Source organism: Geotrypetes seraphini, chromosome 9 (genome assembly GCF_902459505.1).
Source record: "Geotrypetes seraphini chromosome 9, aGeoSer1.1, whole genome shotgun sequence".
NCBI classification, from domain to species: Eukaryota; Metazoa; Chordata; class Amphibia; order Gymnophiona; family Dermophiidae; genus Geotrypetes; species Geotrypetes seraphini.
The window spans coordinates 126,991,578-127,016,435 of NC_047092.1; the positions used below are offsets into that span (position 1 = coordinate 126,991,578).

General features: G+C 49.0%; 1 protein-coding gene across 5 annotated transcripts in view; it reads right to left on the reverse strand.

Moving 5' to 3' along the window:
- AMMECR1L (AMMECR1 like) overlaps positions 1–24,858 on the reverse strand; it is a 137,835-nt gene that overhangs the window by 90,507 nt on the left and 22,470 nt on the right. For all 5 annotated transcript variants that reach the window (XM_033958372.1, XM_033958370.1, XM_033958368.1 and 2 more), the window contains exon 3: positions 16,239–16,673. In XM_033958372.1, coding sequence (XP_033814263.1) covers positions 16,239–16,645 — 407 coding nt within the window. In that variant the 5' untranslated portion in view covers positions 16,646–16,673. The remainder of the gene's footprint in view (positions 1–16,238; positions 16,674–24,858) is intronic.

A 24,858-nucleotide genomic window follows, 5' to 3' on the forward strand; every position in this document is an offset into this window, starting at 1 on the left:
CTCCTTACTGCCACAGTTGTTTCTGTGCACAAAGCTGCAGGTGGCGGCTCACCCAGAAGCCTTCCCTCTGAAGTTGCGACGTCAGAGGGGTTTCCGGCTCAGGCACAGGACGTGCGTAGAAGCCACTGCCCATGGCTTTGTGCACATAAACGACTGCGGCAGTGACGAGGAAGCAGGCAGAAGGTAAACACCCACCAGAGAAAGGCAAGTATTTGAAGTGAGGGAACACAAACTTTGGACAAATGATGGAAGGAAAGAGGGAGGGGTATGAACTTGGGACATAGTATGAAGGGAGGGGGGAGCATGAGCTATAGGACGGAAGAATGGAGTGAGGGAAAGAGATGCTGAGGTGAGGGAGAGAATAGAAAGGGAGAATTGGGTGTCAAAGAGGGAAAGAGATGGTGCACATGGGTAAATGAAGAAAGAGGAGAATTGTTGGGCAGAGAGAGGGAGGGAGAGAGGATTATTGGACATGATGGTGGGAGAGGAGTGAGGTAGAGATGCATGGGGAAGAGAGAGATGTCAGACCACTGGAATGAGAAGGAGAGAGAGAGAGAGAGAGATACCAGACCATGGAATGGAAGGGAAGGAGGGGAGAGAGAGATGCCAGACCGCAGAAAGGAGAGAGATGTTAGACCTCAGGAAGAGGGAGTGAGGGAAGGAGAGAGAGATGCCAGATCATAGGAGAGGAGATTCCAGACCTCAGGAAGAGGGAGTGAGGGAAGGAGAGAGAGATGCCAGATCATAGGAGAGGAGATTCCAGAATATGGGACGGAAAGGAGAAAGATGCCAGACCATATGAGAGGGGGGGGGGGAAGAAGGAAGACAAAGTTGTCTGACCATGTGATAAGAATGAGATGGTGCACAGGGATGAAGGGGAAGGGGAGACAGGGAGGAGATGAAGCACAGCAATGGATGCGGCAGGAAAAAGATAAGAAGAAATGCTTCTTATGGATAGATGGGCATAGGGGAAAAGAAAGAGGGAGGAGATGGTACACATAGATAGATGGGAAGGGAAGACATGGAAAAGCAGTTAGATTTTGAGAGGAAAGCAGATAAATAGAAGAAAGTTGAAAGTTAATGCTAAAGCACCTTTCCAGCAATGTTGTACCGCTGCCATGGCGCCTTGCTGAAGAGCTTATAAGTACATTTAAATATTTAAAAGCCTTTAAATGTTACATGATGATATTATTTGAGAAACTTGCCCAGTATTGATGAGAGGGGTTTTTTTGTGTTTTGTTCTATTTTGAAAGATGGATGTATGGCAGAAAGTGAAGGAGAGAAAAACAGCAATGGATAAGGTGGCCTGGATATACAGTTAAGAGCACAGACAGAAGGGAGTGCAGACAGAGATGGAAAAAGATGGTTTGAAAAACAAAATTACCAGACAACAAAGGTAGGGGAAATAATTTTCTTTTCAATTTAGTGATTGAATTGTGTCAATTTTGAGAATTTACATCTGCTGTCTTGTATTTTGCACTGTTGAGGAAGAAATGCATTTGTTTCTATTTCTCTGGGGTTGTTCTTCATGCAGAGTCTTGAATCTTAGGATTTTGTTTGTATATATATTAGTACTTTTAGTTTGTGGTCCCGTATTTGCAGAGGTTATCTGTGTTCTGGAAGGAATGAATTTTGAGAAGCATACAATGTGCTTTGTGTAGTTTAATTTTGTGGTTAACCATTAAGTGTTGATAATAAGATTATATTGTGTGTATATATGAAAAATGAATTGAAAAAATGGTATTACAATTAGTACTATTATGGGGGCAGGGTCTGAGGCAGAGATTGGAGAGGGTCTGGCCCACGTCTTAGCCTGTGTTTTAGATTTCAGCCCTTTAATGTGATTGAGTTTGACACCCCTGCTCTACAGTTCAGCTGTGAGCATCCAAAAGCAAGGAACAATATTCTGAAGCTTTTTGAAAATGGCTCGGCATTTTTAAAGAATCCACTGAAGGGCTTATTTCAATGTTGAAGAGCTTATTTACATGTCAGTGTTGGAGACTGCTAGAAACCTCACAAAAGATGGAGATAATCCCTTTTGAAAATCTGCCGCTAAACTGCGTACAGGCTAAACCGCCAGAAAACAGTTTAGCGACAACATTAAACTTTTGAGAATCTTGCCCCGAGTTGACATGAGCAAAAAATTTCCTTTACATTACCTTGTGAGTACTTCTTACAAGATACAAACAAAGACACGACACACACATAAGAACACAATAGCCTTACTGGGTCAGACCAGTAGCCCATCCTCTTGGTGACCAATCCAAGTCACTAGTACCTGGCAAAAACCCAAAGAGTAGCAGCATTCCATGTCTGCACTAACAGGTGAAGCAGAGAGATCTCCCTGCGTGAGTGTATTTGGTCTATACTGAAGCAATTGTCCCTCCTGAAGAAGCCCCAGTGGCGAAACTCAGAAATGAGTAGAGGAGACATACACAAGAGTGACCACACTTTGATGAGATAGACACAATAGCGATCACATGACACAGCACAAGTAAGGTGATGGAATCCTGCGGAGTCACATGGAAACAGCTGCAGAGAGCTAACTTCAACTAAGTTAAGTGCACTGTTTACCATTCTAAGATAAGATTTAAGTAAGAAAGTGTTTAGGTGGCTCTTATTTGGATGATACCATAATCATCTGAAGGGACTCATGGGCGCAATGATGGTCCCTCTATAATTCTACTGTGACTCCTATGCAGGAGATTGGGCACTGAGCACTCCTATATAAATGATATTTATTTAAAAGAAAAAATAACAGTAATAAATTCAGAAAACTTTTCTGATTAAAAACAGTTTGACTGGTATTTAAAGTCTATAGCTTTAAATTGACACTGGATTCTTAAAAAAATTGATCTCCTGTGAATATTCAGCCAATCAAGAAAACAACATTTTGGGAGGAGAAAATGAAATTTATTTTTCAACACTCTCCTTTGAATTTTAATACACATTTGCTCCAATGTTTTTCCAGATCTTTCATACCTTCAGTAAAATACAAAACAGGAAAAATACCTAGTTACAGCATCTATGTCCGCAGAATTTAAAGAAAATTTCTTCCCAGCCATTTTTTCAGGTTTGGAAACAGAAAAGTTGCACGGGGCCAATCTGAAGAGTACAGTGAATGCGGAATTCATTCAAACCAAAATTCATGCAGTTTTGCCATTGTGATTGTTGATGTGCGAGCCGGTGCGTTGTCTTGGATGAAAACTTTATTCTTCGGCAAATGAAGATGTTTTGTCTTGATTTTGGCACTTAGATGTTATAAAAAGCTAACATAGTATTCCCCATTAATGGTTTTTCTCTTTTCCAGATGGTCAATAAAAATTATTCTATGGAAATCCCAAAAGCCGGTCGCCATCACCTTCCCAGATAATGAAGCTATTTTCACTTTCTTCAAAGTCAGTTCATCTATTGTAGTCCATTGTTTGGATCATTGTTTTGTCTCAGGAGTATAGTGATGAACACAAGTCTTATCCACAGTCACAAAACGCCGCAATAGTCATTCTCATTGCATTTAAAAACGTTCAAACACATTTTCAAAATGTCCAATCAAACTTGTTTTTGGATGACGGTTAGCAAACATGGCACCCATCATGTACTCAACTTCCTCATGTCTAAATATTAAGCATGTTCTGATGAAATGCCAGCAGTCTCTGCTATCTTATTTACAGTCAATCAGTGAAATTCCATCACGATTCAGTGAACTTCAACCATTTTTTCGGTTATTCCTGTTTTTGTACGTCCGGAGCATTATTCATCAACAATGCTTGTCCAGCCAGGTTTAAACTCAGCAGTCCACATTTTCACCATTGAAAATGAAGGAGATGCATCACTATACACTGCATCTAACTCAGATTTAATTTCGGTAGGCGATTTTCCCTTCAATGAAGGAATTTTATCATGACAATACTCAATTTTGTCCATTTTTTATAACGTGGAGCAACTGTTCACTTCAAAAGGCTGACAAGACAAAACTAGACATCAGAGTGATTTAAAATCTAACCATTTGTCAATGCAATCTGCTGGACAGCTATAGAATTATGATGTTCTTTCGTGATCAGGCCAGGAACTTTTCAATTGACTCTCATACTTAGGAAAAGACAGCACTACAGTGTGCATTAGAACATCAATTCACCGACTGGAAAAATAACATGCCAGATTAGTACAGATTATTCCTGCGGTCAATGCTTACAGAAAGCAATGTTACTTACCGTAACAGTTGTTATCCAGGGACAGCAGGCAGCTATTCTCACTAGTGGGTGATGTCATCCGACAGAGCCCCGATACGGACATCTTGCAAGCATGTCTTGCTTGAAGAAACTCAGAAGTTTCGAGATGCCCGCACCGCGCATGCGCCAGTGCCTTCCCGCCCGATGCTCCGGGCGTGTCTCCTCAGTTCAGGTAGCTAGCAGAGAAGCCAACCCAGGGGAGGTGGGTGGGACGTGAGAATAGCTGCCTGCTGTCCCTGGATAACAACTGTTACGGTAAGTAACATTGCTTTATCCCAGGACAAGCAGGCAGGTATTCTCACTAGTGGGTGACCTCCAAGCTAACCTCAATGGGATGGTGGGAGAGTTGGCAACTTAGGAGAACAAATTTTGTAACACTGTTTGGCCAAACTGTCCATCCCTTCTGGAGAAAGTATCCGGACAATAATGAGAGGTGAATGTATGAACCGAGGACCAAGTGGCAGCCTTACAAATCTCCTCAATCGGTGTCGATCTGAGGAAGGCTACAGAGGCTGCCATTGCTCTGACCTTATGGGCTGTGACCTTACAGGGAAGGGGTAATCCAGCCTGGGCATAGCAGAAAGAGATACAAGCCGCCATCCAGTTGGAGATGGTGCGCTTCGATACAGGTCGTCCCAACTTGTTTGGATCAAAGGAGACGAAAAGTTGAGGAGCCGTTCTGTGTGGTTTGGTGCGATCCAAGTAGAAAGCCAAAGCACATTTACAGTCCAGAGTGTGCAGAGCTGATTCTCCAGGATGAGAATGAGGCTTTGGAAAAAACACTGGAAGCACGATGGATTGGTTGAGATGAAATTCAGAGACCACCTTAGGTAGGAATTTCGGATGAGTGCGGAGGACCACCTTGTCATGATGGAAAACAGTGAAAGGTGGGTCCGCCACCAAGGCCTGAAGCTCACTGACCCTGCGAGCAGATGTGAGGGCCACCAGAAAAACCACTTTCCAAGTGAGAAACTTTAGTGGAGCCTTACTCAGAGGCTCAAAAGGAGGTTTCATAAGCTGAGAAAGGACAACATTTAGATCCCAAACCACTGGAGGCGGTTTGAGAGGAGGATTGACATGAAAAAGTCCTTTCATAAATCTGGAAACCACAGGATGAGAAGAGAGAGGTTTCCCTTGTAGAGGCTGATGGAAAGCCGCAATAGCACTCAAGTGGACTCGTATAGATGTCGACTTGAGACCGGACTGAGACAGGTGTAGAAGATAATCCAACACAGAGGATAGGGAGGCTCGTTGAGGCTCCTTAGAATTGGAAATACACCATGAAGAAAATCTAGTCCATTTCTGGGAGTAGCATTGACGAGTAGCAGGCTTCCTGGAAGCCTCCAAGACATCCCTCACCGCCTGGGAAAACTGGTGGTGAGTTATGTTGAGAGGAACCAAGCTGTCAGGTGGAGAGACTGCAGGTTGGGATGAAGTAGAGATCCCTGATGCTGAGTAAGCAGTGAAGGAAACACTGGAAGAAGGAATGGCTCCCTGCTGCTGAGTTGAAGTAGAAGGGAGAACCAAGGTTGCCTGGGCCACCGAGGAGCTATTAGAATCACGGTGGCTTGGTCTGATTTCAACTTGACCAGAGTCTTCTGAATGAGAGGAAATGGAGGAAACGCATACAGAAATCGATTCCCCCAATCCAGCAGAAAGGCATCTGCCTCGAGTCGATAAGGAGTGTAGATCCTGGAGCAAAACTGAGGCAGTTTGAAGTTGTGGGGAGCCGCAAAGAGGTCTATTTGAGGCGTCCCCCAATGTGCAAATATCTGATGAAGGGGGTTGGAATGGAGAGTCCATTCGTGAGGCTGGAGGAGACGACTCAAGTTGTCTGCCAAGACATTGTTCTTCCCCTGAATGTAGACAGCCTTGAGGAAGGCATTGTGGCGAACTGCCCAATCCCAGACTCTGAGAGCTTCCTGGCAGAGGGAGGCCGATCCCGTGCCCCCCTGCTTGTTCACATAATACATGGCGACCTGGTTGTCTGTACGGATGAGAACCACCATGTCGTGAAGCAGATGTTGAAAAGCTCGAAGAGCAGAGAAGATGGCTCTGAGCTCCAGAAGATTGATCTGATGGAGGCGGTCCGCACTGGTTCAGAATCCCTGAGTGTGAAGCCCATCCAGATGAGCCCCCCAGGCATAGGTCGAGGAATCGGTTGTGAGAACCTTCTGATGAGGAGGAGTGTGAAACAGCAAACCTCTGGATAGATTCGAAGAGGTCATCCACCAAAGAAGAGACTGCCGAAGAGCAGGAGTGACTATGATGTGTCGAGTCAACGGGTCTGACACTTGAGTCCATTGAGAAGCTAGGGTCCACTGAGGAATTCTGAGATGGAGCCTGGCAAAGGGTTTCACATGAACTGTAGAGGCCATGTGGCCCAGGAGGACCATCATGTGTCTCGCTGAGATGGACTGGCGAGAAGACACAGACTGGCAGAGATGAAGAAGAGCCTCCATGCGCTGAGGAGAAAGGAATGCTCGAAGCTGAATGGTGTCCAGTACCGCCCCGATGAAGGGAAGGGACCGGGTAGGCTGCAGATGAGATTTGGGAAAATTGATCTCGAAGCCCAGGCTCTGCAGGAAGCAGATCGTTGTCAAGGTCGCCGAAATGACCTTTGGAGCTGACGGGGCCTTGATGAGCCAGTCGTCGAGGTATGGAAATACCTGAAGACTCCTGTTCCGGAGTGCAGCGGCCACCACCACCAGACACTTCGTGAAGACTCTGGGAGACGAGGACAGGCCGAATGGAAGCACTCGATATTGCAGATGTAGATGTCCCACCCGAAATCTGAGGAACTTGCGGGAGGCCGGATGAATGGGAATGTGAGTGTAGGCCTCCTTGAGATCCAGAGAGCATAACCAGTCGTTCTGCTCGAGGAGAGGGTAGAGAGAAGCAAGTGTCAGCATGCAAAACCTCTCTCTGACTAGGAATTTGTTGAGGGCCCTGAGGTCCAAAATGGGTCGCAGGTCGCCCGTCTTCTTCGGAACAAGGAAGTACCGGGAGTAAAACCCTTGGTTCAGTTGGTCCGTCGGGACTGGCTCCACGGCACGAAGCCGGAGCATAGCCTGAGCTTCCTGGAGAAGAAGGGCGGTCTGAGTCAAGTTGGAAGGATACTCTCTTGGAGGGTGGGCCGGAGGGACCCGATGGAAATGAAGAGAGCATCCATCCTTGATGATAGTAAGGACCCAGAGGTCGGTTGTTATGGCCTCCCAGCGATGATAAAAATGATGGAGGCGCCCTCCGATGGGAAAAACAGGGGGAGGCAGAACGAGGTTGGTTATGCCCTCGACGAGACAGTCAAAAAGGCTGAGTGGTCTTAGGGACAGCAGGCGACTGAGACTTAGGCTGACCCTTCTGGGGAGGCTGACGCTTCGCCGGTTGCCTGGCAGGAGGAGTTTGCCTCGGCTGATAACGCCTCTGATAAATCAACGGCGGATGAGAAGGTCGAGACTGCTGAGGCTTAGGCTTCGGCCAAAGGATAGATTGGAAGGACTTTTCGTGGTCAGACAACTTCTTCGTGACAGTCAGATTGGACTCGATGCCGTCGATCGCAGAGGCGGCAGAGTCGGAGGCTCCCCCGACGACGCCCAGGTTTGATAGGGGGTTCGGAAGAACTCGTCCTGCTTCCTGGTACTGGGTGGCCCCGAAAGTGGACGCCACACTGAGTCATGGGGCGGAGTAATCGGTTCCAAGGGAGGCAGGTCACTAAACGAGGCTTTCCTCGAGGGGATGGGGGAGGCAGGTCACTAAACGAGGCTTTCCTCGAGGGGATGGGCTCCAAGGGAGGCATATCACTTAAGGGAGGCCCTCCTCGAGGAAATCGGTTCCAAAGGAGGTACAGTGCTAACGGAGGACCTCCTCGAGGACCCGGACACCGCTCGCCGCTCCTCCTCGCCGAGTAACGAGGTAGTGCGGCGAGGAGGAGGAGGAAGGGGGCGAACCGCCCCTCGAAGCCGAAGCTGGAAGGTCACCCTGGATGGTGGCAATCAGTCGAGGCCCCATGGTCTGCATGAGCTCCACGAACTGAGCCTCCAGGATGGACCGCAACGAAGCCGATATGGAGGGATCCGCACCAAAAGGGGGCCCTTCCGCACGGTCTCCGCGCTCTTTGGGTGCTACGTGCTTCTGCTTGCCAGTCTTCGGCACCTTGAGCACCACCGGAGGAACTGTCGGGGGCGATACCTGCTCCGAGGAGAAGGATGAAGGCACCGGCGCCGAAGCCGGGGTGAATGACGCCGGTTTCAGGAGGCCCGAAGCAGCCGGGGAGGCAGAGGGCTTCGCAGAAGGAGTCAAAGCACCTGTCGATGTCGATGTCGAAGCTGCAGGATCCGATGAAGCTTCCATCTTAAACATGGACTCCCACAGCAGACAGCGACGCTTAAACACTCTCGCCGTCAGAGTGGAGCAAGGCCGGCACGATTTCGGGAAGTGATCCGGTCCCAGACACTGTAAGCAGCGTCGATGAGGGTCCGTGAGCGAAATCGCGCGCTGGCACTTGCTACACTTTTTAAAACCGGTGATCAGCCGGGACATAGGCCGGAAAAGCTCCGCCGCAAGTTCGAAGGCGCGGGGCCCCAGCCACGCGGCCGACCCAGTATCGGAAGGAAAAATTTTTTTTTTTTTTTTTTTTATTAAAAAGAAATCAAAGAAAGAAATAAATGCACAGGAGAGCCAAAAGAACTCAACCTGCGGCAAAAAAGAAGGCAAAAAAAGAGATTCAATGGGCGCAAATTGAAGATAGACTTCTCAGCTCCGCGAAAGAAAAAGAACTGAGGAGACACGCCCGGAGCATCGGGCGGGAAGGCACTGGCGCGTGCGCGGTGCGGGCATCTCGAAACTTCTGAGTTTCTTCAAGCAAGATATGCTTGCAAGATGTCCGTATCGGGGCTCTGTCGAATGACATCACCCACTAGTGAGAATACCTGCCTGCTTGTCCTGGGATAAAACCATGTCTCTTTCACATATGCAGAACACAGACTCTTATCCAGTAAAGAACAAGTAACTATGAAGAAGAAATAAAAATTAAACTGAATCCCCAAGAAGCCAAAGGCTGCATTTGAAGTAACAATAGAGAAAGAGAAACTGTGATGCATGTCCCCCCAGTACTTTGCAAAATATAAAGACAGCAGATGTAGGTTACAAAAACTAACATATTCAAATCACTACATTACAAACTAACAAATAAAGCACAGTTACTTACCGTAACAGGTGTTATCCAGGGACAGCAGGCATATATTCTCACATGTGGGTGACGTCATCTACGGAGCCCCAGTGCGGACAGCTTTTCAAGCAAACTTGATTGAAGTTTCAAGTTTGCACACTGCACCACGCATGTGCATGCCTTCTCGCCCACTAGAGGGTGCATCCCACCTCGTGGTCCTCAGTTCCATAACTAGCAAAGAAGCCATCCCCGGGGAGGCGGGCGGGTTGTGAGAATATATGCCTGCTGTCCCTGGATAACACCTGTTACGGTAAGTAACTGTGCTTTATCCCAGGACAAGCAGGCATGATATTCTCACATGTGGGTGACCTCCAAGCCAACCAAAAAAGGGCAGGTGGGAGGATGGCAATTTAGGAAAACAGATTACGCAACACCGACTGGCCAAACCGGCCGTCGCTTCTGGACAAAGTGTCCAGACAGTAGTGGGAGGTGAACGTATGAACCGAAGACCAAGTGGCAGCCTTGCATATGTTCTCCACAGGTGTAGAACGGAGGAAAGCCACAGAGGCTGCCATCGCTCTGACCTTATGCCCCATGACTCGACCCGGGGGCGGAAGACCAGCCTGAGCATAGCAAAATGAAATACAAGCAGCCAACCAGTTGGACAAGGTGCGCTTGGAAACAGGATGCCCTAAGCGATTAGGATCAAAGGACAAAAACAATTGAGGAACCTTCCTATGAGACCTGGTGCGTTGGAGGTAATATGCTAACGCCCTCTTACAGTCAAGCGTGTGAAGCGCCGTCTCGCCAGGATGGGAGTGGGGCTTCGGGAAGAACACAGGAAGGACAATGGACTGATTGAGGTGAAAATCAGACACAACCTTTGGTAAAAATTTCGGATGGGTGCGGAGAACCACCTTATCATGATGAAACACAGTAAAAGGGGGGTCCGCAACCAAAGCTTGCAACTCACCAATCCGTCGTGCGGATGTGAGTGCAATCAGAAAAATAACTTTCCAAGTCAGAAATTTCAAAAGAGATTTGTCGATTGGCTCAAAGGGAGGTTTCATCAGTTGAGCCAAAACCACATTCAGATCCCACACGACGGGAGGAGGCTTCAGAGGGGGACAAACCCTGAGTAATCCTTTCATGAAGCGTGTCACCAAAGGATGGAGCGAAAGAGCGCGTCCATCCAGGTGTCGATGGAAGGCCGAAATGGCACTGAGATGAACACGCACAGATGTCGTCTTCAGACCAGAATTAGACAGGTGCAACAAGTAATCCAGAACCGAGGACACCGGAACCGAAGCAGGATCCAGGTGAGAAGATGAACACCAGGAGGAAAACCTGGTCCATTTCTGAGAATAACAAAGCCTGGTCGAAATCTTACGGGAGGCTTCCAACACTTCCCTCACGGATTGAGAAACCCGGGGCGAAGTCAAGGAGCAAGGAACCAAGCGGTCAGGTGTAACGACCGAAGATTGGGGTGCAGCATCGAACCCTGACTCTGCGACAGCAGAGAAGGAAACACAGGTAGAAGTAGAGGCTCCCTGGTACTGAGCTGAAGCAGCAGGGAGAACCAGTGCTGACGCGGCCACCGAGGCGCAATGAGAATCATAGTGGCTGTGGATGATTTGAGACGCACCAACGTTCTCATGATCAGAGGAAAAGGAGGGAACGCGTACAGAAACTTCCCTCCCCAGTCGAGAAGGAAGGCATCTGCTTCGAGACGGTCCAGGGAGTACATCCGAGAACAATACAGGGGCAGTTTGCGAGTTTCCGGAGAGGCAAACAGATCCACCTGCGGGGTCCCTCAGCGATCGAAGACTTCGCGCAGGACTCTGGCGTTGAGCGACCACTCGTGCGGCCGACTGAGCTTGTCCGCTAAACAGTTCTGCTCTCCCTGAATATAGACCGCCTGTAGGAAGATGTTCCGGGAGATCGCCCACTCCCAAAGGCGAAGTGCCTCCGTGCAGAGGGTCCAAGAACCCGTCCCACCTTGCTTGTTCACATAGTACATCGCCACTTGGTTGTCCGTGCGAACGAGGACTACCTGATCTTGGAGTAAGTGGTCGAACGCTCGAACCGCCAGAAAGATGGCACGAAGTTCCAGCACGTTGATGTGACAGCGACGGTCTTCCGCCGACCACAGACCCTGTGTCCGTAGACCGTCGAGGTGGGCCCCCCACGCGTACTCCGAGGAGTCCGTGGTCAGAACCTTGCGAAACGGAGGGACAAGAAATAGCAAACCCCCGGAAAGATTGGAAGAGTTGGTCCACCAACGGAGCGATCGCCGCAAAGAAGGAGTCACCGCAATGAGACGGGACACCGGATCGCAATCCTGACGCCACTGGGAGGCCAGGTTCCACTGAGGAATTCTCAGGTGTAGCCTGGCGAACGGAGTGACGTGGACCGTCGATGCCATGTAGCCCAGAAGCATCATCATGCGCTGGGCCGACACCACAGGCAGTTGAGAGACCAGACGGCCCAGCCGAACCAAGGCTTCCAACCGAGGCGGCGGGAGGTACGAATGTAGGCGCACAGTGTCCAGCACTGCGCCTATAAACTGAAGAGACTGAGCCGGGCACAACTGCGACTTGGGAAAATTCACCTCGAACCCCAGTCGTTGAAGGAAGGTGATAGACTGTCGGGTCGCTGAGGTAACCCCCTCCCTGGTCGGGGCTTTGATCAGCCAATCGTCCAGGTACGGGAAAACATGCAGCCCACGAGATCTCAGGGCTGCCGCGACCACCACCATACACTTCGTGAAGACTCGAGGGACGAGGCCAGGCCGAAGGGAAGGACCCTGTACTGAAGGTGCAGATCTCCCACCTGGAACCGTAAAAATTTTCGGAAGGCGGGATGCACCAGAACATGGGTGTATGCCTCCTTCAGGTCGAGGGAGCACATCCAGTCCCCTTCCTCCAAGAGAGGATACAAAATCGGGAGAGACAGCATTCAAAACTTCTCCCGGACTAGGAATTTGTTGAGCTTCCTGAGGTCCAGTATGGGGCGTAAATCCCCGGTCTTTTTTGGGACCAAAAAGTAACGGGAGTAAAAACCCGTCCCCAGCTGGTCTTTGGGGACCGGTTCCACCGCCCGAAGCTTCAACAGGGCCTTGGCTTCGGCCAGCAAAATGGGAAGTTGGGCCCGATTGTAAGGGGAAGCCCCCGGAAGTTGATCCGGCGGCGCTGATAACAAATTGAGAGAGTAGCCCTCGGAGACGGTCCGGAGCACCCAAGCGTCTGATGTTATTTCGGTCCAAGCCGCATAGAAGGACCGGAGACGCCCCCTATGGGAAGGGGTTCCTGTGAGATCGCGGAGGGGAACCTGCCCCATCCGCTCAGCCCGTCAAAAGGAGGGCGCGGGTTTGGAAGGACCCTGCGCCGGGGCTTGCGTCTGTCCCCCTCTGCCTCGCTGAGATGGGCGTCTAGGCGGCGGCCTAGAAAAAGCCGGGGTTGACTTTTGTGGATACCGCCTCGGAGGAGGACGGAAGGGTTTCTGCGGCGGGGGTCTAGGCTTAGGACGGACCAAGGAGGCCAATGAGCGCTTCTGTTCCGACAGCTGTTTGGTCGCCGCCTCTAAAGACTCATCAAACAACTCGGACCCCACACAAGGCAAGTCTGCAAGACGGTCCTGCAGGTTTGGGTCCATATCGAGGGTGCGAAGCCAGGCCAGACGGCGCATGGCCACCGCGAAGGCCGACACCCTCGAAACCAGCTCAAATGTGTCGTACAAAGCATGGAAAAGGTACAACCGCAATTGAGACAGGTTGGACATAAATTTGTCAAATCCCGCCTTTTGGGAGTCCGGTAAGGAGTCACGATATTGAGGGAGGTCCTTCACCATGCCACGCAGATATGAGGAGAAGGTGAAGGCATAATTTAGTACCCTGGTGGCCATCAGGGAATTAGAGTAGAGGCGACGGCCAAACTTGTCCAGGGTCCGACCCTCCCTGCCGGGTGGAACCGCCGCAGAAACCCGGGAGGGTTGTGACTTTTTCAGGGCAGACTCCACCAGTAAAGACTGGTGGGAGAGTTGCGCCTTCTCAAACCCCTTGGCCGGCACCGTCCTGTATTTAGCCTCCATCTTGGACGGGACAGACGTGACTGTAAGAGGGTTAGCCAGATTTTTCAGCCAGGTCTGTAGGAGGACCTTATTGAAGGGAAGCCGAGGAGCCTCCCTAGGAGGAGTGGGAAGGTCCTGCTCCTCAAGGAACTCCTTCGAATATTGGGAACCCGCCGTGAGGTCCAACCCCAGGGCTCGGGCTATGTCCTGCACAAAGGTAGAAAAAGAGGACGGCCGTGCAGGCGGTGAAGGGGTTCTCGACCTCCCCGCCGAAGTAATGGGAGAAGCCTCGTGAGAATAGTAATGCGGATCCCTGCCGGACCCCGAGCCCCACGAAGTCAGCTCCAAAGGTCTCGAGGGGGTAGGAGAACGTCCCCGCCTCGAAGAACCTCTAGGCGAGGTAGCCGGAGTCCGGGGAATGGGGGCACTCTCCCTTTTCCTCGGCGAGGAAGAACGGGAAACCCTTTTAGCAGGGGACCGGAGGAGCCTCGGGTTATCGAGGCGCAACTCCGACACCTGTAACGCCTCGCCCCCGATCGGCGAAGAACGATCACGCCGCCGAGGAGAGCCCCGCGAGCGCTTTGGCTTCCTCGGCCGGCGCCTCGTCCGAGGTCGAGTCGAGGGCGAGGAGCCCCGGGAGGACCTCGAGGAAGAGGAGGAGGAAATGCGTCGCACCCGCCACACCTTGTCCCGAGGTCGCACGCTACGCTCGGGTGGTGCCCCCGAGGCCGAGGTCGAGGGTAAGACCGAGGCCGAGGTCGTTGGGGCCCCGATACCCGAGGCCGAGGTCGCCGGGGTCGAAGCCCGCTGCAGCTGTTCCAGGGCCCCCGACAGCTCCGATGAAATTAGAGCTCGTAGGAGGTCCTGAAAGGCCGGAATCCCGACGAAGGTCGGGAGATCCGAGTCCAGGGCTTGCTCCCTGGAGGGCGACCTCGGTCTCGAGTATTCCCTCGGGGCGTGCGAGGTCGGAGCCTTAGGCGGGGCCGAGGACGACCCACCCGCCTTGGCCGGAGCAGAGGATGGCTTCTTAGTAGATCCTGTAGGGGATGGAAAGAAGGACTTACCCGAGGCAGGTTTTGTCCCCGACGTCGACTTCGAGGTCGAGGGACGAGGCGAAGCCGAGGCCCCCGAGGTCGCCGAGGCCGAGGTCAAGGCCGGGGCCGAAGCCGAGGCCGACGTCGAGGCCTTCACAGGCGCGGGGTCAACCACAAACAACTCCGCCATTCTCGCCCTTCGGCGGCGGAGAGCCCTGGGCTGGAAGGTGGAACAGCGGTCACAGGAGGCCGTAGGATGATCTGGGCCCAGGCAAATTATGCACCACCGGTGGGGGTCAGTTATGGAGAGCAACCGCTCACACCGGCTGCATTTTTTAAAGCCCGTCACAGGACGGGACATGAACGATGAAACAGGCCGGGAACGAGCGACGTCCCGCGGCCACGGCTGCCGGGAGCCCCCGGAGCCCAACGAAAAGAAAAATATATATTTTTTTTTTTTTGAAAAAACGAATCGAAACGACACGAACACTAAAAATAGAAAGCACAGCGACCGAAAAGTATTCAGACGCGGTGGCAGAAAGGCAGGCAAAGGGAGCTCAAAATCCACAGGGCTTTCTGGCTCCGCGGAAAAAATTGAACCGAGGATCACGAGGTGGGATGCGCCCTCTAGTGGGCGAGAAGGCATGCACATGCGTGGTGCAGTGTGCAAACTTGAAACTTCAATCAAGTTTGCTTGAAAAGCTGTCCACGCTGGGGCTCCGTAGATGACGTCACCCACATGTGAGAATATCATGCCTGCTTGTCCTGGGATAAACAAAATATACAAAATATGGAAAATATGATACAATTTACTGGACTAAATACATTTTTTAATTAGCTTTCAAAGGTCAAAACCCTCTTCCTCAGGTCAGGACAATATATTGCTGTTATGGTATCCTGTTCTGACCTGAGGAAGGAGATTTATACATTTGAATACATTTTTACATGCAACCGAGTATATATGAAAGTTCATTACTAAGAAAGGAAGAAGTTTGTTATTTTGCAATTGGGACTTTAAAAGGAAAACTTCAAAATTTCACCATATTTTGCAGGCTTTGGACATTTTTGTGCATTTATCAGCATCAATCTTATTTATAAACAACGTTTCAAATCTTAGTATATCAGCCTGTGCGTGGTGACATAAATGTTTTGCGCCCTCACATCTTGAGCAATGCATGCAGGTCTATTCACTCATCTTGAAAAAGATTCAGTATATTTGGAGGAAGCACACAGAAAGCAATAAAGGTGATAATGTCTGGAGACTCACACTAGAAGTCAAAATCCTAGAAAAGAGGAAACTGAGGGGAGACATGACAGAGGTGGAGAATGTATCTCTCTTCATACAAGAACTAGAAGGCACAACACAGAAGCTAAAATGATATACTGCCCTGAAAAGGAGCATAGTATCAAAAGGAACTGTAGTTTCATTAAAGCAATTCTCTGTATCTACACTGTCCTTTTCAACTTATCCTATTTTTGAGCATTTGATCATAGCCAGGTACAGGAATACTTCCTACAGAATCTGATGAGCATTCCGAGTCAAATATCTTCTCATACATTATAGGTGACTACCTAATAAATTCAAATCTCATGGGTGCCCTGGGTTAGTCTATCCACACTTTGCCTTTCCTTATCTATAGGAGTCCCTGTTCCTCTCTCATAAACATCTGCTTCTATATCCCCCTCGTGCTCAAAATATGCTCCATTTCCAGTCCCTCCCTCTGGTACAGGGTTACTCACTATGGGTCATTGGTGAATCGTGGCAGACATGGCTGAGGGAAGCCATAGAGATGACAGTAGAGAACATCGAAACAGTAGCAGCACATCTCAGCTGTCACCACTAGGCTCTTGGTTCCATTGGCAGTACCATTGGGTCGGCTGAGTGGGCTCAGAGCGCCTGATGTAGGATTCATTCGTGTAATTGGAGGGTTTACGGTTCCCACACTTAGATTAGAAATATTTTCTCTTCCATTACTTCCTTCAGTATGCTGGTGATTCTGCAGGATGCCAGAACTTGATCCAGGAATAGTAGCTGCTTGGTTCATGTGGCTATGAGTCCCACTTCCACATAGTTTGGGTTTCTTCACCCCACAGCAGCCAGCTGCCAGCTTGGGCTCCAGTGGAGGGACGCAACGCCTCTTCCCCATCCTGATTTTCCTACAGAGCAGTGGAACCCTGGAGCAAAGCAAGAGCAAAACAGAACCTCATTGATAACTACATTTTATCATCATCCACTGTATCTCAGGTTTCTTAGGCCCAAGCAAAAAAAGAAATTAGGTTCTTACTTTGCTAATAACTTTTCTAGTAGATAAGTGTGTCATTCTGGACAGTAGGATATTTTCCTTATGCTCGCAAACCATTCAGAAGGAATCCATTCCATGTTTTCAACAACTCCTCTTTCTCCAGAGGCCTGTGCTGTCCCTTTCAGTTTGTACCAAATCAGGCAATAGCACTATATATATAGAAACACATAAGAAGGAGAGGTACAGACAGACTCCCAAAACTACAGATCTGTTCTGCTCTGACAGTATAACAAACATGTTAACATTTTAATTGAACAATCAAAACATCAAAATAACCAATCAGAAACATTTATGGAGCTCAAACATTCCCCCAATGTGTTATAGCAATAGCAATTCTTCACATCCTTGAGGTCTGGCATCAAAATTTCAGTTTTGACTCGAACTTTCTGATTGAGACAGCAGGCAGACAAAATAAATAACTGGCAGGGCTGGGTTCCAGAATGATACACCTATCTACTAGAAAAGGTATTATTAACAAGGTAAGAACCTAATATATTTTTCTAGTGCAATAGGTGTGTCATTCTGGACAGTAGGGATGTACAAAAGCAGTCCCAGAAATTTAGGGCAGAACCTCTAACACCGAGGACCCAAAGACTGTGTCCTCCTATGCAGCTATGTCCACTTTGCAGAACTTGGAGAACATATGCAGAGTGGACCACGTCACTGCCCTACAAATCTCTCTGGGCGAATTTGCCTGAGCTTCATTCCACGAAGAAGCCATGCCTCTTGAGGAATGTGCTTTCAAGGAGGCAGGCGATTGCTTGCCACAGGCAATATACAGTATGCAGATGAGATGACCATCCATATCCATCTTGAGATGGTAGCCTTAGACACCAGTGTACCACAGCTAGCCTGACTGATGAGCACAAATAGATGGTCCGACAGTTGGAACTCATTGGTGACCTCTAGATAACATAGAAGGATTCTTCCTCACATTCAATTCTCAAAATCTGGTCCTTTTTCTTTGACCATATGGTCTGTTATGCTGGTAATCTTACCTTTGATTTACATGAAATGCCAAAACCACCTTTTGCAAAAAGGATGGGACCATGTGCAAGGAAACTCCCACATCTGTAAATTTTGAAGAAAGGCTCCCTGCATGGCAGGGCCTGCAGCTCTGAGACTCATCCCATTGATGTAATAGCCACAAGGAAAACAGTCTTGATGGTAAAATCCAACAAGGACGCCTCCTGAATATACTCATACAGAGCCCAATTGAGGCCATGCAAAATCACGTTAAGGTTCCATGATGGAAATGATTGCTTTACAGGTGGTCTGAGCCTTAGTGCTCCCTTTAGGAATCTGGCTATGTCTGGATTAAAGGCCAGGGGAATTTTGCGTCCATGGGCTCTGAAATATAAAAGGCTCACCACTTGGACCCTGAGTGATGCCGCTGCAAGGCCCTTGTCAAAATCTGCTTAGAGGAAAGCTAGCACCACAATGACAGGAGCACTAAAAGACTCCACCTTCTTTTTCGTGCACCAGTGTTGAAACATCTCCCATGCCATAGCATAAGCGGAGATCGTTGTAGGCTTCTTGGGCCTGAGAAAAGCAGCAATGACAACCTTTGAGTATCCTTTGTGCTCTAATGCTGCACGCTCAAGAGCTATGCCATAAACCCAAAGTGGTCCAGATCTTTTATGAGCACTGGGCTCTGAGGCAGAAGATCACGCTGTACCTGCAGTCTCCCTGAAGACGCACTAGGTCTGCGTACCACAGCCTGCTTGGCCAAACTGGTGCTCATTCTTCCTGGGTGGTTTGTTATTCTGTGAATAATCTGCCCTGTCATGGGCCATGGAGAAAACACGAGAAGAGCTTTTCTTTGGCCAAGGCTGGACTAGGACATACAGGCCATCACTTCCTGGCTCAGATTTTCAACTGAAGAAGCGGTCTGCCTTCTTGATCCTTGTTGTAGCCATCAGATTGAAAACTGGCCAACTCCACTGATGAACAATGGACTGAAATGCTGCTGAAAATAACGTCCATTCTCCCGGGTCTAAGGTCTGTCTGCTAAAGAAATCAGCCTGGACATTGTCCACTCCAGCTACATGCACCAGAGATAGCCCACTCTTGGTGCCTCCTTAACAACTGATATACGCTACTGCTGTAGCATTGTCTGAGACGACTTGGACCACCTGTCACTTCAGACTCTCTTCCAGCTTTTGTAATGACATTTGAATGGCCCAAAGCTCCAGTCTGTTGATGAATCACTTTCTCTGGGTGGATAACCACTGCCCCTGGATTGGGCGTCCATTGAAATGGCCTCCCCAGCCAAACAGGCTGCCATCCATTATGAGAATCACCCACAAAGTTATTTTGAGGGGCATGTCCCAAAAAGCACAGTTACTTACCGTAACAGGTGTTATCCAGGGACAGCAGGCAGATATTCTCTACATGTGGGTGACGTCATCTACGGAGCCCCGATGCGGACAGCTTTTCAAGCAAACTTGATTGAAGATTTCAAGTTTGCTGGTGCTGCACCACGCATGTGTGTGCCTTCCTGCTCCTCAAAGCCTCAGTCGATCCCAAGTGACGTCGAGGCACCAAGCCGCAGTCGACGTCGAGGCACCAAGCCGCAGTTGACGTCGAGGCACCAAGCTGCAGTCGACGTCGAGGCACCAAGCCCCAGTCGACGTCGAGGCACCAAGCCCCAGTCGACGTCGAGGCACCAAGCCCCAGTCGACGTCGAGGCACCAAGCCCCAGTCGACGTCGAGGCACCAAGCCCCAGTCGACGTCGAGGCACCAAGCCCCAGTCGACGTCGAGGCACCAAGCCCCAGTCGACGTCGAGGCACCAAGCCCCAGTCGACGTCGAGGCACCAAGCCCCAGTCGACGTCGAGGCACGAAGCCCCAGTCGACATCGAGGCACGAAGCCCCAGTCGACATCGAGGCACACCGAAGTCCGTCGAGGCTCGGAAGTTGGCACCGTACCAATGAAACTGGTAATGAAGGTGCTGCAGTGCGCTCCATAGAGGGCAACCTCGAGGATGAGTATTCCCATGAAAGGAGGCACGCTTCGAAGGTCTCGTAGAGGCTGGCACGACTGCACTCGATGCCTGGAATGCCTGAGACTCAGTCAGTGGCATTACCGAGGTAACGCACCTAGAAAGAAAGAAAGACTTACCGGGGATCGATGCTATGTCAGCCCGATTCCAATGAAGGAAAAAGGGTCCCGGCCATTCTGCTCACACGAGGTGAGCCCAGAGAGAGGCCAGGGAAGAAGAAAATATAGCTGCAGCCAAACGAGGCCTAGCAGCATGGCTGAGGCCCAAGAAGGGCCTGCCGGTGGAAAACCAGCAGAAACACAACAAAAAGTCCATTTTTTTTTTTTAAAACAAAGAAAATACACGATCAATCAACAAACGCTCAGTGACTCCCGAACAAAATAAAGAAGCCATGGTGCTAGAAAGACACTTAGAAGAACGCAGAGAAGAGAGACAGGGCTTTCTGGCTCCGTGGAAAACTAAAAACTGAAGACCATGAGGAGGGGATGCGCCCTCTAGTGGAGCAGGAAGGCACACACATGGGTGGTGCAGCACCAGCAAACTTGAAATCTTCAATCAAGTTTGCTTGAAAAGCTGTCCGCGTCGGGGCTCTGTAGATGACGTCACCCACATGTAGAGAATATGCTGCCTGCTTGTCCTGGGATAATAACGATTATGGATGGGATTCCAGAGACTATAGGAGAGTCATTTGAAGGGAGTCCTTTTGCGGGGACCACTGAGACAGTAGTGAATTCTGGAGAAGATGTATGTGAGCCTTCACCCATGGGACTATAGATTTTTTCAAAATTCAGAAATACTCACAGGGACCACATCTATAGTGGCTGCTATGGAGTCTAGTACTTGGAGATAGTGCCATGCAGATGAAGCTGACTTGGCTGTCATGTCCATTATATGAGCGTAAGGCTTCTGTCTGTGTGTCTCTGGAAGATAGACCCGGCCCTCTGCTATGCTGAAGAGTTCTCCTAGGTATTCCAGGGATTGAGACGGAACCAGTTGGCTCTTTCGAAAATTCAGTATCCAGCCCAGGCTCTGCAGATCTGGACCATTTGAGCCACTGCTTGTTCTCCTTCTGATAACAATGGAGCTCCGATTAGCCAGTTGTCCAGATATGGATGCACTTGCAATCCTTCCCTGCAGAGATGTGCTGCTATCACCACCAACACCTTGGTGAACATGTATGGTGCTGTTGCCAACCCAAAGGGGAGCACTGAGAACTTATAATGTTTCTCCTGCACATGGATTTTCAGGAATCTCCTGCGTTCCAGAAATATGGGAATGTGCCGGTAGACTTTCATCAAGTGTAGAGAAGCTAGAAATTCCCCCGGAGCTACTGCTGCGATAACTGACTGATTGGTTTCCATGCCTCATTGACGTGCACGAGATATAGAATGGGTCTCCAATAAGAACATAAGAACATAAGAACTGCCATCTCCGGATCAGACCCATGGTCCATCGAGTCCGGCGATCCGCACACGCGGAGGCCCAGTCAGGTATACACCTGATGTAGTTTTAGTCACCCATTTCCCTCTATGCCTCTCATAAGGAGATGTGTATCTAATTTGCCTTTGAATCCCAGCACAGTGGATTCCTTAATAACCTCCTTTGGGAGAGCATTCCAGGCGTCTACCACTCGCTGCGTAAAACAGTACTTCCTGACATTTGTCCTGGACTTGTCCCCCCTTAGCTTCAAACCATGTCCTCTTGTCCGTGTCGCGTTGGACAATGTAAATAATTTATTTTCCTGCTCTATTTTATCGATGCCTTTCAGCATTTTGAACGTCTCGATCATGTCCCCTCGCAGCCTCCTCTTCTCAAGGGAGAACAGTCCCAGTTTCTTGAGTCGTTCCTCATATTCCAAGTTCTCCATACCTCTTATTAACTTCGTTGCTCGTCTCTGCACCCTCTCCAACAGTTTTATATCCTTCTTTAGGTTGGGAGACCAATGTTGGACACAGTATTCCAAGTGTGGTCTGACCATTGCTCTATAAAGCGGCATTATGACTTTCTCCGATCTACTCGTGATTCCTTTCTTTATCATGCCTAACATTCTGTTTGCTTTCTTTGCCGCTGCCGCGCATTGTGCCGATGGCTTCAGGGTCCTATCTATCAGTACACCCAGGTCCTTTTCTTGTTCGCTCTTACCCAGAGTTGCGCCTGACATTCTATACTCGTATTCCTTATTCTTACTACCTAAATGCATTACTTTGCATTTCTCCACGTTGAACTTCATCTGCCATTGCTCTGCCCATTTCTCTAACTGATACAAGTCGCTTTGGAGTTCCTCGCTATCCTCCTGCGATCTGATTGCCCGGCATAGCTTTGTGTCGTCTGCAAACTTAATGATCTCACTGGATATTCCGTCTTCCAGGTCATTGATATAAATATTAAATAGGATTGGCCCAAGCACTGAGCCCTGGGGCACACCACTAGTCACTTTCTCCCAGTCTGAGAACTTCCCATTTATGCCCACTCTCTGCTTTCTGTTTTCCAACCATTTGCCTATCCACCTTTGTATATCTCCCTCTATTCCATGGCTTTGTAGTTTCCTGAGAAGCCTTTCATGTGGAACTTTGTCGAATGCTTTCTGGAAGTCCAAATATATTATGTCCACCGGCATTCCACTATCAATTTGCTTGTTCACGGTCTCGAAAAATTGAAGTAAATTCGTTAAACATGATTTCCCTTTCCTGAACCCATGTTGACTGGGTTTCATCAAGTCGTGTGTATCTAGGTGCCGGACTATGCTATCCTTGATCAGTGCTTCAATCATCTTTCCAGGGACAGACGTAAGACTCACAGGTCTGTAGTTGCCCGGTTCCCCTCTCGATCCTTTTTTGAAAATTGGCGTGACATTCGCTATCTTCCAGTCCTCTGGTATCTGTCCAGTTCTGATTGTAAGATTGGCAAGTTTTTGCAATAGCTCTCCGATTTCAACCTTCAATTCCTTTAAAACTCTCGGGTGAATTCCATCCGGTCCAGGGGATTTGTCACTTTTAAGTTTGTCGATCTGGTAGTATATCTGGTCCAACTCCACTTCAACTGTGGTGAGGCTGTCTTCTATTACTCCACTAAACACTTTCACTGCTTCTGGTATTTTAGCGGTATCCTCCTCCGTAAAGACGGACGCAAAGAAGGAATTTAGTTTGTCAGCAATTTGTTTATCTTCCTTGATGTACCCTTTTCTTCCCTGGTCGTCCAGGGGTCCCACCGCCTCTTTTGCGGGTTTTTTCCCTTTCACGTATCTAAAGAAGGGTTTGAAGTTTTTGGCTTCTTGCGCTATTTTTTCCTCATAGTCCTTTTTGGCATCCCTCACCGCCTTGTGACATTTCTTTTGATCATCTTTATGTATTTTCCATGCTTCGATTGTGGAGTCTTTCTTGGGCACTATGAAGTATAAGGAGTACCTGCCCAAACACGATTCTTCTGGTGGCACTGACTATGGCCTGAATTTCTACAAGTCTCTGTACTATTTCCAATACTCTGCATGACCTCTCAGGGTGCCTCACCGGGAAGTCCACAAACCAGTCTGTCAAGGGATGGGCAAACTAAGCTTGTACCCTCCCCGAACGATCACTAGAAGTCAGTGGTCTGACAAGATATGTCCCCAGACCTCTGCATAGGCTGAGAACCTTCCTCCTATCCTCTAGGGGAAAGACTTCATAAGAACATAAGAATAGCCTTACTGTGGCAGACCAATGGTCCATCAATCCCAGTAGACCGTTCTCATGGTGGCCAATCCAGGTCACTAGTACCTGACCAAAACCCAAGGAATAGCAATATTCCATGCTACCGATCTAGGGCAAGCAGCGGCTTCCTCCATGTCTTTCTCAATAACAGACTATGGACTTTTCCTCCAGGAAATTGTCCAAACCTGTCTTAAAACCAGCTAGGCAGGCAATGAGATCCAAGATGGCCGCGTGCAATTGAGAGTGAGAGAGACGCTTTCAGGATAATGCTTCTTCTAACTTACCCAATTCTGCTTAGATGCCGAAGAGGAGAGGGAAAAGTGCTGCTGGAGCCTCGCAGCACCTGGAGACTCCATCTCAGGCAACAATTGAAGATTTTCTGAGGCGTATGCAGCAGGAGCCCCTTGCGTCCAAGAGTTGCCCGCTGGAACCGCAGGCTATGAGTGAAGCCGCTGCGTGTTTTCCTGGGCTAGAGTTCACTCTGAGCCCAGACGCCAGGACCCCATCTCCAGAGCCGCAGAGTGCCAGCTCTCCATAGGAGGACAGTCTTTCCGAAGCGGCAGATTCTATCTCCCGGGAGGCTATTCCGAGTTTGGCACTTGATGAGAGCTTGACTGCGAGGAAACCAACGGTAGAGCAAGGCATTCAGAAGGGACCCACGGCAGCTGAGGAGGAATCAAAGACTGCAAGTATCTTTACAATTTCTAAACTCACTAATGTTACCATGGATTCTATATGGGACTTAGTAATGACTTTGGGTCAGACCCTGTCACTGCAAATTAAAGAACAGAAGTTCCAGGAACAAAAGGAAGACATAAAAACTTTGAAACTAGATAACATCGTAGTAAATATAAAAGTGGAAAAAATTGAAAAAGATCTTTTGGAAGTTAATCAGATTCAGTCTACCATGATTAGAGATAACTTGAACCTGAGAAGGAAGATGGAAATTTTGGAGAATAATAGTCAATAATCTTAGAATCTTGAATTTCCCCAAAATATTCTCAATTTCAAAAGGCTCACCCTCTGACAAGTATGTGCCACAAAAGAGGCTGCTGTAGCTACTTTGATCCATAAGGCCAAAGCTTCGAGCTGCCATTTTAAGACCACATCCACTCTACAATCCTTTAACAGTATGCCTCCCTCAATTTGGCAGTGAAATGCACTTGGTACAGCTACCAAGGAATCAACCTTAGACTGAGTGAACCTCTGTTGTCACTCCTGTACCAAAGGATACAGCCTAGATGTTATTTTGGCTACTTTTAAAGAGCCCTCAGGAGCATCCCAATGGTCTGTGACTAAAACACTCATATCAGAATGCCAGGAAAAAGACATGGGCTGTGCTCTCACTCTGCTCAGGATAGAATAC